The sequence below is a fragment of the Mirounga leonina genome, unplaced genomic scaffold (genome assembly GCF_011800145.1).
Source record: "Mirounga leonina isolate KUSES-001 unplaced genomic scaffold, KU_Mleo_1.0 Mir_53, whole genome shotgun sequence".
Lineage (NCBI taxonomy): Eukaryota > Metazoa > Chordata > Mammalia > Carnivora > Phocidae > Mirounga > Mirounga leonina.
In genome coordinates, this window is record NW_023270807.1 from 34,021,969 (window position 1) to 34,038,233 (window position 16,265).

Genomic DNA, 16,265 nt, shown 5'->3' on the forward strand with positions numbered 1-16,265 from the left:
TTTCTCATTAAACTTTTGTTTTAATGGGTCTCAAAATTCTGTGACAGATTTTTGGTCAAGTTGTTTCCATTAAAAAGTACTGATTTTAAAAACTAATAACTTAAAACTGCCACACACACACACAAAAAAACAAATGGTCCACAAAACATTCTCCTTTCCTTCTGAAGGTTTTACGATGCATTGTTATCATTAACCAGTCTTTTACTATTAAACTTAAATGGCCAATTGACACAAACAGTTCTGAGACCGTTCTTCCACCACTGATTAAGACTGGGGTGGCAGGTATTGGGGATAATATTCATTTAGCCTTCTGAGCTTTCTGGGCAGACTTGGTGACCTTGCCAGCTCCAGCTGCTTTCTTGTCCACTGCTTTGATGACACCCACAGCAACCGTCTGTCTCATGTCACGAACAGCAAAACGGCCTATTAAAATAAATTTTAGACCATCAGAAACTCTCCACACAAGCAGTATTTTCCAGCTTGTAATTTCCTAATACGCTCAGTCATCCTTACCCAGAGGAGGATAGTCAGAGAAGCTCTCAACACACATAGGCTTGCCAGGAACCATATCAACAATGGCAGCATCACCAGATTTCAAGAACTTGGGACCATCTTCCAGCTTTTTTCCAGAACGACGATCTATCTTCTCCTTCAGCTCAGCAAACTTGCAAGCAATGTGAGCTGTGTGACAATCCAGCACAGGGGCATATCCAGCACTGATTTGGCCTGGATGGTTCAGGATAATCACCTTGGAGGAAAGATTTGCATTTAATAAATCTCTAAAGGCAAGATTCTGGCAGTTAAGTTGAGAACACTGCCACTTTAAAGTGTTACCTGAGCTGTGAAGCCAGCTGCTTCCATTGGTGGGTCATTTTTGCTGTCACCAGCCACATTGCCACGACGAACATCTTTGACAGATACGTTCTTCACATTGAAGCCCACATTGTCCCCAGGAAGAGCCTCACTCAAAGCTTCATGGTGCATTTCAACGGACTTTACTTCAGTTGTAACATTGACTGGAGCAAAGGTGACCACCATGCCAGGTTTAAGAACACCAGTCTCGACTCGGCCCACAGGGACAGTACCAATACCTAAAATATTTACAAGTGGTGTCAAATACCTTATGTGAAGAAAGTACCGCAACCCCTACTAATTACATTCTGATAGTAATGTTCAACTTACCACCAATTTTGTAGACGTCCTGGAGAGGCAGACGCAAAGGCTTGTCAGTTGGACGAGTTGGTGGCAGAATGCAATCCAGAGCTTCAAGCAGTGTGGTTCCACTGGCATTCCCATCTTTACGGGTGACTTTCCATCCCTTGAACCAAGGCATCTAAAACAAGATTGTCCATTAGCATTCCTCAAACGGTTGTCATTTAGTGTCAAAATCTGCCCCCTTCCATCGCTTTCTCTAGAAGTCTTGAAGTCACTTACGTTAGCACTTGGCTCCAGCATGTTGTCACCGTTCCAACCAGAAATTGGCACAAATGCTACTGTGTCGGGGTTGTAGCCAATTTTCTTAATGTAGGTGCTGACTTCCTTAACGATTTCCTCGTATCTCTTCTGGCTGTAGGGTGGCTCAGTGGAATCCATCTTGTTAACACCAACAATTAGTTGTTTTACACCCAGGGTGTAAGCCAGAAGGGCATGCTCACGGGTCTGCCCATTCTTGGAGATACCGGCTTCAAATTCACCGACACCAGCAGCAACAATCAGGACAGCACAGTCAGCCTTTAAAAGACAACAAGACCTATCCTGTTAAATGTTCTTCAAAAGAATGAACTCACCTCTTTTCTGACACAGAATGCAAACCTACAGTTATTTTCAAGTTATTAATCCTACAAACCTGAGATGTGCCTGTAATCATGTTTTTGATAAAGTCTCTGTGTCCTGGGGCATCAATGATGGTCACATAATACTTGCTGGTCTCGAATTTCCACAGGGAGATATCAATGGTGATACCACGTTCACGTTCAGCTTTCAGTTTATCCAAGACCCAGGCATACTTGAAGGAGCCCTTTCCCATCTGTAAGGATTAAAAATGGTTACTTGGTAACTGAAACATGATCAAACTTCAACTTGAAATCCCTTACTCCCACTTAAGCAGAAACGCTGAATTCCACTTTACACCTGTTAGGTGGCTTTAACTTAGGTCCCAAAGTTACATAGATAACATAACAGCAAGCACTAGTCTATTCCGCCTTATGTAGGACGTTCAGATACAAACTAGTGACTAGTTTTGCGGATGTTAACACTTGCTGACTTACCTGAACTACCTTTCTCATTATTTTATTGGACCTACCTCAGCAGCCTCCTTCTCAAACTTTTCGATAGTTCTTTTGTCGATCCCACCACATTTGTAGATCAGATGACCAGTAGTGGTAGACTTGCCCGAATCTACGTGTCCAATGACGACGATGTTGATGTGAGTCTTTTCCTTTCCCATTTTGGTTTAGGTTGAGCGGTGGTTTTCACGACACCTAAAGTGAAGAAAAAAAAAAAAATCCTTTAAACTACTGTCCCAGAGGCTTGAGAATAAGCCACGACCCGCACTCGCAAAGGGCAAATTCCAAGGAGAATTACAACCAGTGCCAAACTGGCCCAACTCTCGTCTCCACCCACTAAGCGTGGGGTTAACTCCACCGCATGAAATCCCCTCCCCCGAGGAAGGCCTGCTTCCAAGGCGTTGAGAAGAAACGCAGGTGCCAAGACGGCGCCCGGTACACCGTGGGGTCACAGGAAGCAGCGGCCTGAGAGGGAAAGGCCCTTTTCCTTTGTGTGGGTGACTCACCCGCCCCGCTCTCCCGGGCCGCCGCGTCCTCCATTTTGAGCTCCCTGCAGCAGGGCCGGGGAGCGGCCATCTTTCCGCGCACGCAACTGGTGCCGAGCGGGGCCGGCCTCGCCGCCCGGGATGGGATGGCATCTCGCGGCGCGAGGCTGGGCACCAAAGCCGCCCGGCCCAGTCCACGGGACTCCCCCGCGTCCGACTCGGTGGCCACGGCTCGTGGGCCCCCCTCGGCTCGTCGGACATGTGCGCCGGGACGAGTGGGCCTCGCCGCCGCCCTCCGCGCCTCGCAGCGGCCCCACAATCCCAAGAACCCGACGACCGCCGAAGAGCCCACCCTGTGGAAATCCTGAACAACCTTCGCTGAACTATGTCGACGGAGGAAACCATAGCGCTTTTTTTTTTTTTTTTTTTTGGGTAGTTCCGTTGTTTGGAGACTTAAACGACTGTTATCAGGGCAGGCAGTAAGGTGAGGCGGAACTCGCACGCGGCCGCCACAGCACCCAAGCCAGGCCGCAAACCAACCACGAGGCGAAGGGGATCCTAAAAAAAGCGCAAGGCCTCGAACCTTCCCACCTACTCACAACCCGAAATTCGGGGTCAAGAACATCGTAAAGTGGCTCGGTGGCGCGGCGGTTGTAAAGGCACGCGAGGGCCGCAGCCGTCTCAAAGAGGCCAGGCCCGCGGAAGCCACACCCGGCACTCACCTGTGTTCTGGCGGCAAACCCGTTGCGAAAAAGAACGTTCAGGGCGGCTGCGGCACTTATATACGGTCCTCCCCCACCCTCGGGGAAGAGGGCGGAGCCAGCACACGACACCACTTTCCCAGTTTACCCCGCGCCAACTCCATCAGGCACCCGTTCAATCGCCGTCCCCTCCCCCTACTTCTCGGGGACCGTGGGCGATGTACGCTCAGCCCACTGAAGAGCACACATCGCTTCGCGCATGCTCCTCTCGACCCCGATGACGACGAGAGCGAGGGAGTGAGGAGGCGGGGACCAGCGATCCCTCGGTTCTAGGTTAGCGAGAGTTTAACGACGGTCCCTGGGATTCCCCAAGGCAGAGGCGAGTCCTCCTTTGTATGAATTACTCTCAGCTCCAGCTGGGAGGGGCGGGGGCGGGCGGCGAGGAGGCGGCCCAGCGGGGAAGTACAGTCTTCCATGTGCGATTCCTGGTTTAACTGCAAAGGTGGTGTGGAGGTTGGAGTATGCTTTCCCTCGGCCATATACCTCCAGTTCTTAGTCTAGTCCTCCCGAAGGTCTGGGACAGCCCCTTTTGAGCCGCTTCCTTCGCTCGTCGCAGGTCCGCCCCGGGCTGGCTCCTCCCCGGTCTCTGCCCTCAGATCCCCTCCGGGCTGGAGAGGCGTACAAGGCCCCCGCACTCAGGGCGGAGGGGCGTCGGAGGACGCGAAGGCCGGCCTTCACAGCGCTACAATCCGTAATGGCTTCAACTTGGTGGCCGTGACCAGGACGAATGTGCTCTTGGGCTGGCCTCTTGGTTTGTTCCATTCAAAGCCCGCTGCTTTTATCGAAGCCCGTATCACACGTTCACCCCATATGGTACTCCAGACGTCTGGTTTTTCAGTTTAGAATAGATTTCAATCCCACAGTTTGCCTTTTAACTCTAGTTTTATTACGCTATAAAAAGACCCTGTGTGTGTCTACTCTCGTGGTACATTTTCCTTCCAGTGTACACTCATTTGATTGCTAGGATGAGAAACCTAAAAAGAATTTTTCAAATTCAGTCTTTCCACATGATCTCATGCAGAAACTAAGATCTACAGCATCAGCAAGCTTATCCACCCAATTACCTATCCTCAACACTTGCTGTGAAATCACTGCTTCCAAAAAGTGGCCCATTTTCTGTCGTCCCATTGATTTTAACTAAATTTTAGCATAAATCGGGGGTGAAACCAGATAAGGCCTTTTTGGTTGACAATCAGGGCAGACTGAAAAATACTCCTTTCAAGAAAGAACTTTTATTTTTAATGAGCTAGTTACTCTGTCAGTATGTCTCTTCCATGTGTGGAACATCACTGCAACTCCTCCAGCCGATCTATTAACAAATGCTTGAAACCTACTATGTGTCCAGGGCTAAGTGAAGTTCTGTGGCATGTACAAAAGAAATACTTCCTTTTGGAGAGGAACCCACAATCAAATTGGAAGAGGAAAACTAATATATAAAACAACTGGGAAGCAGTTAAAGGCAAACTTGTATGGTGCTTACTCACTTTCTATTTCATTGTGGAATACAGTTCTAGTCCTAGCTTTCAGTTACTTCTCACAACCCAAATCCTTTTTTTTTCTTTGTAAATGAAATAAGTCTTTCAGAATAACCTTCCTATATCTTTTTGTTTTACCACTCTTTGTAGATATAAACATCTAAAATTAAGGTTTTTTTTAATTTCTTCATTAGCAGGTTTCTAGCCTTCTCTTTTTGAGTTTTCATGAAAGAAACTAGGCTATATTTAAGTTTCCTTAGAAATTCATATAACTAATCTTTTTCCAGCAAAAAAGCCTTTTCTATGTCTATATTTCTAGCTTCTTTCCTTTCATAAATTCTTTTTTCACATTGCATTGTCCTGGTGCCCTTACCCAGTCATACACATATGGAATAAAATCATCTTGATATGCTAGTCAATGTTTGTAATATAATAAAAATGTAAGATACCAATTAAAATCAGTCACTACCAATAGAACAATGCAAATACCTCTGCTCTTGTTTACTTCCTTGGAAACATTAATGACTATTCTCTTTGAAACTAGATTCCCACAATCAGTCATATTTGTACATCATAGTAATATGAACCGCACACTGTATTATGTCAGATTAAGATTAGGATGCCACACTAGATTTATTATTTCCCAGGCCTTCTTGAGCAAGCCTCAAATGGTTTAGGTTTCAACATTATTGGAGATAATACTAGGTCATACAAATATTTTAACAGGAATAGCAAATTTTTGAAAACGTAAAGAAATGGTTAAGTGACATGAGGGAGGGAAGCAAAGACTGAAGAAGACTAAAAGTTGAGTACTTGAAAGCTTTACGTGGAATCCAAAATTGTAGTTAACATCTAATCTAAGAAAGAAAAGTCAAAATGAAAGTGGATGTTGGTAAGAGGGAAAAGTATCAAAGATGATTTCCATTTAATAAAAGTGAGAAAAGTGACCTCTGTGAAATCTGCACAATTCATTAAAATGTGATGTTGCAAACTTAAGTACTTTTATACAATCCTAAAATTGTAATAATTGGAGATATGTGTACTTTCAGTTGAATTATTGTTTGAAAATAGGGACCTACTATATTCTAACAGTTATTTTTTTAAAAGATTTTATTTATTTATTTGAGAGTGAGCAAGAGAAAGAGAGAAGGAGCAGGTAGAGGGGCAGAGGGAGAAGGAAGGAGAAGCACACTCGCCCCTGAGCTGGGAGCCTGATGTGGGACTGGATCCCAGAACTCTGGGATCACGACCTGAGCTGAATGCGCCCCTAACAGTAATTTTTATAGATATGTGTGTATATTCAACACTATGCTGGACACTGGAATTCTTTAATAGATGCACACAAACACTTCCGCAGGAACTTATAAAAACTACAACTTCTGATTCAAATCTCACCTTTTAATTTTTCTAGTACTTCCTCCTTACAGCTCTTTTGGATGGTGAAAAAAAATAACCCAGTATTCCAAATAAAGTAACAAAATGGTCCAAGAATGTTCCAGGAGCAAATAAAGACAGCCGGACTTGCATTATTATGCCCAGAAGAGAAAGGAAAATTAAAGTAGGACTCCAAAGCCGTCCCAGATTGCAAGCAAGTTTTCTCCAAGGTCCTGTGATTGCAGATGAGCATATAAAGTATAATACCTTATAGAGAATCCTTTTTAAAAATAGAACCTAAGGAAAAGCAAAACTATACATATCCCTGATTTATATCTAAGTAACCTCCTGGGCACCACCGACTAGTTGCTCTTATTCATGTTTCGATAATGGTCCAGACTTTTGAGGGGTGGGGGTATCTCGAGCCATATTGTGAATTAGATTTAGATACTAGCCACATGCCTTTTCTCAGAGGGCAGAGGTCCCCCTCTGGTCTTGGTCGGGGTCAGAGCGCAACGAGACCGCGAGTCCCGGGGAAGTCGCGCGCGGCTCCGGGCGCACCCAGATTCAGAGCAAGGGGGACCGGGGCGGCGCCGCCAGTATGCCGCGGTCCCAGGCGGCGAGGAGGACGCTCGGCCGCCTCTCCCCGGCGCCCACTCCTGGGTCCGAGCGACCCGCGCTAGTGGTGCGCTGGGACACCTATAGGCAGGCCGGGACCCCCGGGTTCGGGTCTCCGCAGCACCGAGGCCACCCCGGCCCGCCCCCGGGCACGCCCCCACCTTGAGGTCACTTTCTTGGGTCCTCTGACTGCGGAAGAAAGCGCGCAGGAGGAGACAGAAAACCCCACGTGGCTCAGGGTGGGGGTCGGTTTTCTCACCTTGGCATGGCCTCTTTTTAGAGGCCACTGAGGCAAATATTCTGTTTTTAAAAAGCCCTGTTCCCTAGCCCCTGTGTTTTGAACAAAATCCTAATGCAGTTTGTCTCCCCACGTCTTTACAGCAGATACGGTGTGCCTTTTACTAACTTAAAATGGTAACAGTAACGTTGAGACTTGTAAATGTATTTTGGGGTTGTAATCTAAGGTCATATTTTGTTTAAGATTTTCCTTAAAGTTGTTCATACCATTTAGAGTAGTAAACTGTTAAAATACATTGTAGTAAACATCTGCATGACCCCTTTTAAGGGGGGAAAAAAGGATTTTAGTTATTAACTTAGTAAAAGGGTGAACTGCAATCGTTCTTTGATATCTATAATTGTGGTTCACCAAACATCTTTCAGTATTGGCTAATCACTCTGCTATTGGGCCTAATTTAAAGCAGCTTTAAGTAATTACGTTTTGCTGTGGCTTGCCGCGTTTTCATCTTGCCAGTGCCAGTAAAAAATAATCTTTAAAGGGGTATTTTAGAATATGATTAAGCCAAGAAATTATTTGGATTGAGAATCCAAGTAAAATGGTATTTCCATGTGCCAGGCACTGTTCTAATATTTGCAATATTTAATGAAATCCCATCACCAACATTTTACAGATGGGGAACCTGTAGGCAACGGATAGTGTATGCATAATAAGCAAATGCAAACATATATTCTTTTTAAACACTACATCAAAAACTAATGATGTAATGTCTGGTGATTAACATAACATAATAAAAAATATTAAACTAAAACAAAACAAAACAAAACAAGGGAACAAAGGAAGAAAAAGACAAACCCAAAAGCAGACTCTTTTTTTTTTTAAAGATTTTATTTATTTCTTTGGCAGAGAAAGACACAGTGAGAGAGGGAACACAAGCAGGGGGAGCAGGAGAGGGAGAAGCAGGCTTCCTGCGGAGCAGGGAGCCCGATGCGGGGCTCGATCCCAGGACCCCGGGATCATGACCGGAGCCGAAGGCAGACGCTTAACGACTGAGCCACCCAGGCGCCCCTAAAAACAGACTCTTAACTATAGAGAACAGATGGTCACCAGAGGCGAGGTGGGTGGGGGGGTGGGAGAAATAGAGAAAGGGGATTAAAAGTATACTTATCTTGATGAGCACCAGGTGATGTATGGAACGGTTAGATCACTATATTGTACTATGTAAACTACACTGGAATTAAAACAAAATTTTAAAAATCTTGAAAAAAAGTTTCACTTTTTGGCACAAAATGATAAAATATATCACATTGCTTCTTTCACTTAATACATCTTGCAGATCTTATGAGTACTTTAGGGCCCAGCAAAGCAACCTTGGAAACCCAGTAATCTGACCAGAGAGCTAGTTGTAACTTTCACAAGCAGGTAGGTCTAGGCAGCCTAGAAAAGGAAAATAGCAGTGGCTTTGGAGTCAGAAAATCAGGGATTCAGTCCTTGATCTGCTGCTTACAGATTTGTGGTAGCCAGCAGTTCTTGGTTTCTCAGTGCATTTGTAACATGAGTCTGTTCGTTATTTACATTTAATATGCACCTCACAATTCTAATATGCAAAGACATGAAAATATATGGGGGCATTCAATTATCTAGTAAAGATGGTGTTTCTAAAAGCTTTTTGGAGAACACCTGCCCTCAGTTGGTATGCGTTATGACACTCACTTGACTCAGTAAAGAATATAAACTTACTAGAATCTTTTTATTTGTAAAAATTTTGCAATAGCTGATACATGTACATGGTGAAACATTGTACAGATGTTATACAGTGAAATGTTACTCTTTTTTTTTTTATATAATCAGTTTAAAGAAAGTCTGAAGACTATGCCAGGAAAATTAACTAAAGATATTTATACGACTGCTCTCATGATTCTAAGACCAGTGCCCACCAGAATAAATGCTCTCTCAGTATGAAAGAAAGGATAGGGGCGCCTGGGTGGCTCAGTTGTTGGGCGCCTGCCTTCGGCTCAGGTCGTGATTCCAGGGTCCTGGGATCAAGCCCCGCATCGGGCTCCCTGCTTGGCAAGAGGCCTGCTTCTCCCTCTCCTGCTCCCCCTGCTTGTGTTCCCTCTCTAGCTGTCTCTCTCTCTGTCAAATAAATAAATAAAATCTTTAAAAAAGAAAGAAAGAAAGGATAATCTTCCCTCACTATTTTTTGTGAATCTGCATTTTATAGGCAATATTCACTTTCAGTATGTCTATGTCTTCATAGGTAACATAGTGAAAAGAACACTGGACTAAAGAACTGGAGTCTATTCCTAGCAATTTTATTTAGTAGTTGTATGTCCTTGAATATATCACCTTCGAGCTCATTATGCTATCATACAATATCTAATACCTATTTCACAGAACTGTTCATAAGAGGGGCACCTGGATGGCTCAGCGGTTAAGCGGTTACCTTTGGCTCAGGTCATGATCCCAGGGTCCTGGGCTTCCTGCTCAGTAGGGAGTCTGCTTCTCCTGCTCCCTCTGCCCCTCCCCCACTCCTGCTTGTGCTCTCTCTCTCTCTCTCTCTCTCTCAAATAAATATTTAAAAAAAGAACTGATCATAAGGATTAAATGAGATAATGTATCTGAAGATGCAGACTATTTTTACAAATGTAAATGCTCATTATAATTAGTAAATAATCATTAACTCTTGGGGCACCTGGGTGGCTCAGTCGTTAAGCGTCTGCCTTCGGCTCAGGTCATGATCCCAGAGTCCTGGGATCGAGCCCTGCATTGGGCTCCCTGCTCCGTGGGGAGGCCTGCTTCTCCCTCTCCCACTCCCCCTGCTTGTGCTCTCTTTCTCACTATGTCTCTCTCTGTCAAATAAATAAATAAAATCTTAAAAAAAAAAAAAGAACTATATAGATTCACCAATACATATGACACACACTGTGTGTGTTCTGTAAGTGGCAGGGACTTTTGAATTATGGCATTCATTATATGTTGGTAATTGTAGAGGACTTCAGAGGTCAGTTTTTATTCATCCATCCATCGCGCATTCACGGAGCATGAACTGTGTGCCAGGCACTTAGCTAGACACTGAGGAGATAAGAAAACAATCACTGTTGGATAGTGTGTGCGGCAGAGCCCTGGGCAGGAAGAGAGAGGGGACACTAACAGTGTTGACTCCAGGGGAGCGTGAATGCTGGAACCAGGAAACCTAAGGTGCTTTCCACGAGCGAGCACCCACAAGGGACTCAGACTGGGGGAGGGGAAGAGGACAGCGGCAGGGAAAGCTTCACCTTGGTTGGTTAGGAGCTGTGGTAATCAGCCGGTGAAGGAAGCCATGGGGTGGGGAGGGTGTGTTTTGGGTGACTGCCTTAGAAGAGAAGGTGGGAGGAAGGGTTTGCTCCTCCGCAGATAGGAGCAGAGATGGAGATAAAACTGTTTGGTATTCACTGAGGCCCCTGAGGAACCTGTGTAGAATATTGGGGCTTCAGAGACAGATGTGGGTCCCAGTCTGGCATCTATCCCTTACTGAATGTGTGGCTCTGGGCAAGGTATTTGGTTTCTTTAAGCTTCAGCTCTCTCATTTATAAAAAAGAAGATGATAGGGCACCTGGGTGGCTCAGTTGGCTAAGTGACCACCTTCGGTTTAGGTCATGATCCTGGAGTCCCAGGATCAAGTCCCACATCAAGCTCCCTGCTCAGCAGGGAGTCTCCTTCTCCCTCTGACCCTCCCCCCTCTCATGCTCCCTCTCTCTCTCTATCATTCTCTCATTCTCTCTCTCAAATAAATAAATAAAATCTTTAAAAAAGATTTAAAAAAGGAAGATGATAATACCTACCACTGCTATGAAAATTAGATAAGAAAATGTTTTTTTTTCACCAAGTTAGAACAGTAATTGTCAGGGAGTTGTTTGTTTTTTTTCCTTTTTTTTGTTTTTACCCATTGTCTATAATGTATAGCACTTTCGGAGGGAGGCAGTTCTGAAGTCAGAAAGCTTTCACTCAAATCCCTGTTGGCTCTCCCACTGCTAGCATAGGGATATTTGGCAAGTGATCTAACCTCTTTAAGCTTCAGATTTCCTATCTATAAAGTGTGGACAATAATAAATAATATCTGCCCCAGAGGATTGTGGTGAAGATTAAATAAGTCAATCAATGTAAAGTACTTAACCCAGTGCCTCAGCACTTGGTAAGCATTCAATAAATCTGAATTGTTGCTTGTTATTTTATTTTTTCTTTTCTTTTTTTAAATTTTTTTATTATGTTATGTTAATCACCATACATTACATCATTAGTTTTTGATGTAGTGTTCCATGATTCATTGTTTGTGTATAACACCCAGTGCTCCATGCAGAACGTGATGTTATTTTATTTTTTCTTATTTGAGAGTCCTCGTTAACTGGAATCTTGTCATAGACTGAAGTTTCTTTTCCAAGAAAATGCCACAATTACCTTGTTTTCAGCTCTGTGTTTAACGTCCCTGCATTTTAGGTTTGCTTATTAATTTTTCTCATAGGCCCTTTTCTGGAATCTTAAAGATGCCATGTTTTGAATAACTGTGAAGTTAGAAATGTTAAACAGTTTTTCTTTAACTAGGATTTCTTAAAATTAAAGGCAGCATAAATCATCACCCCTAATTCTAAAGCCCTGTCATATCTTTGTACTTTTTTTTTTTTAAGATTATTTATTTATTTATTTGACAGAGAGAGACACAGCGAGAGAGGGAACACAAGCAGGGGGAGTGGGAGAGGGAGAAGCAGGCTCCCCGCGGAGCAGGGAGCCCGATGGGGGGCGCGATCCCAGGACCCTGGGACCATGACCTGAGCCGAAGGCAGACGCTTAACGACTGAGCCACCCAGGCGCCCCATCTTTGTAGTTTTCTAAGATTAAATGTCCTGCATCCTTTAAAAAAAATTAGTATAGGCCTGTCCTCTCCTGGCCGAAGCCCGGGGGACCAGAGCGAGACACGGGGACCATATTCCGACGCAAGCTGACAGCCCTCGACTACCACAACCCGGCTGGCTTCAACGCAAAGATGAAACAGAATTTAGAAACTGTATTGTTTGGCTTGAAGACCAGAAAATCAGACACTACAAGATTGAAGACAGAGGTAATTTAAGAAACATCCACAGCAGTGACTGGCCCAAGTTCTTTGAAAAGTATCTCAAAGATGTTAACTGTCCTTTCAAGGTTCAAGAGCAACAAGAAGCAATTGACTGGCTTCTTGGTTTAGCTGTTAGACTTGAATATGGAGATAATGCTGATAAATACAAGGACTTGGTACCTGATAATACAAAAAATGCTGACAGTGCAGCTAAAAATGCAGAGCCATTGATCAACTTGGATGTAAATAATCCTGATTTTAAGGCTGGTGTAATGGCTTTGGCTACCCTTCTTCAGATTCAGCGTCATGATGATTACCTGGTAATGCTTAAGGCAATTCGCATTTTGGTCCAGGAGCGCCTGACCCAGGATGCAGGTGCTAAAACAAATCAAACGAAAGAGGGCTTGCCTGTTGCTTTAGACAAACATATTCTTGGTTTTGACACAGGAGATGCAGTTCTTAATGAAGCTGCTCAAATTCTGAGATTGCTGCATATAGAAGAGCTCAGAGAGCTACAGACAAAAATTAATGAAGCCATAGTAGCTGTTCAGGCAATTATTGCTGATCCAAAGACAGACCACAGACTGGGGAGAGTTGGAAGATGAACATTTTAGGATTTCAGATTCTTACCTACTTAGTACAATTGGGAACCATGTACACTCTGGCATGTGTTTGGAAATCAAATGTCACATTTTCAAGGGAAGAATCCTAGAAAATTGACCATGTTCTTGAGATTTACCATCATTGCTTTTTCTTTAATAAAGTTCAGGAAAGTGGAAAAAAATTAGTATAGTATCTTTTAAATTATTGCTATGTTATCTCTGTTTTTTTAGTACCATCTGCTTTTTGTTGTTGGTGTTGTTGCTTTAAAAACATTTTTTTAGGGGTGCCTGGGTGGCTCAGTTGGTTAAGCGTCCGACTCTTAATTCTGGCTCAGGTCATGATCTCAGGGTCGTGAGATTGAGACCCATGTTGAGCTCTGCACTCAGCGGGTTGTCTGCTAGAGATTCTGTCTCTCCATCTGCCCCTTCCCCCAACCCCCCCATAAATAAATAAATAAATAAATAAATAAATAAATAAATAAATAAATCTTGTTTAAAAAAAGCAAACAAACGAACAAACTGAAAGTGCTCAGAGAAAGATAGGGGAACACATATAAGGGAGCAAAAACTGAAATGATTGTGGACACCTCATCAGAAGGATGGAGGCGAGGAGGTAGAGGAACATCATCTTAAAGTTCTGAAAGAAAAAAATAATCAAACCTGTCAACCCAGAATTCTATATCTAGTGAAAATATCCTTTATGAATGAAGGTGATAAAATCATAATGAAATTCCCTACATACCCACCAAAATGGCTAAAATTTAAAAGACTGAAAATACCAACTTTTGGCAGACATTTGGGACTCTCACACAGCTGATGAGCCTGTGAAATGGTATGTTCTCTTAGAAAAACAATTTGGCAACTATTTTTAATGCTTAAAAAGTTAAACATGCATTTTTCATATGACCATCCTTTCCACTATTAGGTATTTACTCAAGAGAAATGAAAGCACATGTCCATACACAGACGTGGGGCCAAATACTCATAGCAGTTTTATTTGTAATCACCAAAAACTGAAAACAAGCCAAATGTCCATCAACAATTTTGATAAACAAACATGGTATATCCATACAATAGAAAACTACTCAGCAGTAAAGAAGAATGAACTATTGATACATGTAACACCATGAGTGACATTCAAAATGATTATGCTGATTGAAGAAGTAATACGAAAAAGAATACATGCTGAATCATTCTTCATTGACATAAAATTTTAGAACATGCAAATTAATCCGTAGTAACAGAAAGCATATTAATGGTTGCTAGGGGATGGGGAGGGGGACAAAGGAGGATAGAGAAGAGGTATTACAAAGAGGTGCAAGGAAACTTTTGGGGATGATGAATATATTTGTTTTCTTGATTGTGATGATGGTTTCATGGGTGTATACATATGTGAAAACTTATCAAATTGTATACTTTATATGCAATTAATCAAATGACAAATTAGAAAAATAGAGAAAGGGGCGCCTGGGTGGCTCACTCATTAAGCGTCTGCCTTCGGCTCAGGACATGATCCCAGGGTCCTGGGATCGAGCCCCACATCGGGTTCCCTGCTCAGCTGGGAAGCCTGCTTCTCCCCCTCCCACTCTCCCTGCTTGTGTTCCCTCTCTTGCTGTGTCTCTCTCTGTCAAATAAATAAAATCTTTAAAAAAAAAGAAAAATAGAGAAAAAAACAACAAACAAAAAAGAATGAAAACAATATAGATAAGTTTTTGGGTATATATATATATGTGTGTGTGTATATATATATCTCCTAATATATATAAAAACTAAGAGAATTTGTTGCCAGCAGATTTGCACTATGAGAAATGCTATGGGATATTCTTCAGGCTGAAGAGAAATAATACCAAATGGAAACTCGAATCTTCAGAAAGAAATAAAATGGAAATGATAAATATCATTTAATATAAAATGGCTAATATAGGTTAATATAAAAGACTGCCTTTCCTCCTAATTTCTTTAAAATACATAGAACTACTTAAAGCAAAAATGTTAATGTTGTCTTACAGGGTTCATAACATATGTAGACTGAGCGCATGTAGCAATTATAGCTTAAAAGACAGGTTTGGGGGTGAATGGGCCTATGGTGTTGCAAAGCTTCTACACTGTATACTGATAGTAACTCTGTGTGGATTGTGAAAAGTTAACTATGTCTATTGTAACCCCTAGAGCAAACACGAAAAACATAATGCAAAGAGATAGTACTAAAAAGCCATTAGATAAAGTAAAATTCTTTTTTTTTTAAAGGTTTTATTTATTTATTTGACAGAGAGACACAGCGAGAGAGGGAACACAAGCAGGGGGAGTGGGAGAGGGAGAAGCAGGCTTCCTGCTGAGCAGGGAGTCCGATGAGGGACTCGATCCCAGGACCCTGGGATCATGACCTGAGCCGAAGGCAGACGCTTAACGACTGAGCCACCCAGATGCCCCAGATAAAGTAAAATTCTTTTTTTAAAAAGATTTTATTTATTTTACAGAGAGATAGAGAGCACAAGTAGGCAGAGAGGCAGGCAGAGAGAGAGGGAGAAGCAGGCTCCTCACTGAGCAGGGAGCCCGATGCGGGGCTCGATTCCAGGATGCTGGGATCATGACCTGAGCCGAAGGCAGATGCTTAACTGAATGAGATACCCAGGCGCCCCAAACTCATCAATGTTTAATGTAAACATTTTCTTTTTCTTTTTCTTTTTTTTTTTTAAGATTGTATTTATTTATTTGACAGAGAGAGAGCACAAGCAGGGGGAGCAGCAGAAGGAGAGGGAGAAGCAGGCTCCCCGCTGAGCAGGGAACCCAATGGGACTCGATCCCAGGACCCTGGGATCATGACCTGAGCTGAAGGCAGATGCTTAACTGACTGAGCCACTCAGGTGCCTCCAAATTAAGTTAGCTTCCCTCAAAGTGTTCCTATGGTTGAAAATATTTTATTCTGACACTAAACTTCAGCAATCAAATGAAGCAAATGAGAGCCAGCCAGCAGAAGGAATCTATTATTAGATTCCTAACCTGAAGCAAAAGTTGTCTGCAGAAACCCTCTTTAGATGTGCTCATGTTCACTGTGTGACAGGACTGTGGAAGAACATAAAAGAGCATGCAGCTACAGAATGGAACCTGGGAGCCTTCAGGGTCAGAATGCTTAATTGGAATTAGAGGACAGGACTCCCTGAAACTGGAAGAAATACATTTTGTCCTGGTTAATCATAAAATGAAGCAATAGTACATGAATATTTTGCTCACACAACATTTTGAATGGCACAAATGGCCACAGGAGTTCATAAGATGAGCAGAGGAGAGGACTCAAGCTCAGCTGGCTCACCTCCTCGCTTAGGTGTCATCTCATACGCTGC

General features: G+C 43.1%; 2 protein-coding genes across 2 annotated transcripts; one reads left to right on the forward strand and one right to left on the reverse strand.

The window, feature by feature from the left end:
• Positions 1 to 3,673, reverse strand: EEF1A1 (eukaryotic translation elongation factor 1 alpha 1). Its single transcript, XM_034991636.1, has 8 exons — positions 3,493 to 3,673; positions 2,303 to 2,480; positions 1,847 to 2,026; positions 1,435 to 1,731; positions 1,183 to 1,333; positions 835 to 1,091; positions 514 to 748; positions 1 to 423 (listed from the first exon to the last, which is right to left on the reverse strand). The coding sequence occupies exons 2-8, from the start codon at positions 2,444 to 2,446 to the stop codon at positions 299 to 301; spliced, it is 1,389 nt and encodes a 462-aa protein (XP_034847527.1). The 5' UTR covers positions 2,447 to 2,480; positions 3,493 to 3,673; the 3' UTR covers positions 1 to 298.
• Positions 3,674 to 6,981: 3,308 nt separating this feature from the next.
• LOC118001009 (RNA transcription, translation and transport factor protein-like) lies at positions 6,982 to 13,100 on the forward strand. Its single transcript, XM_034990944.1, is given in 3 exon segments — positions 6,982 to 7,065; positions 12,164 to 12,245; positions 12,248 to 13,100. Coding segments are annotated over 3 exon segments (846 nt in total). The 3' UTR covers positions 12,928 to 13,100.
• The last annotated feature ends 3,165 nt before the right edge of the window (positions 13,101 to 16,265 follow it).

Excerpts from the sequence above, each read along its gene's own strand:
- EEF1A1 (XM_034991636.1), bottom strand. The coding sequence starts at position 2,446 with ATGGGAAAGGAAAAGACTCACATCAACATCGTCGTCATTGGACACGTA. Across the intron at positions 1,732-1,846 it reads TGATTACAGGCACATCTCAG|GCTGACTGTGCTGTCCTGAT; the intron begins GTTTGTAGGATT and ends TGTCTTTTAAAG. Across the intron at positions 1,092-1,182 it reads GGACGTCTACAAAATTGGTG|GTATTGGTACTGTCCCTGTG; the intron begins GTAAGTTGAACA and ends TAAATATTTTAG.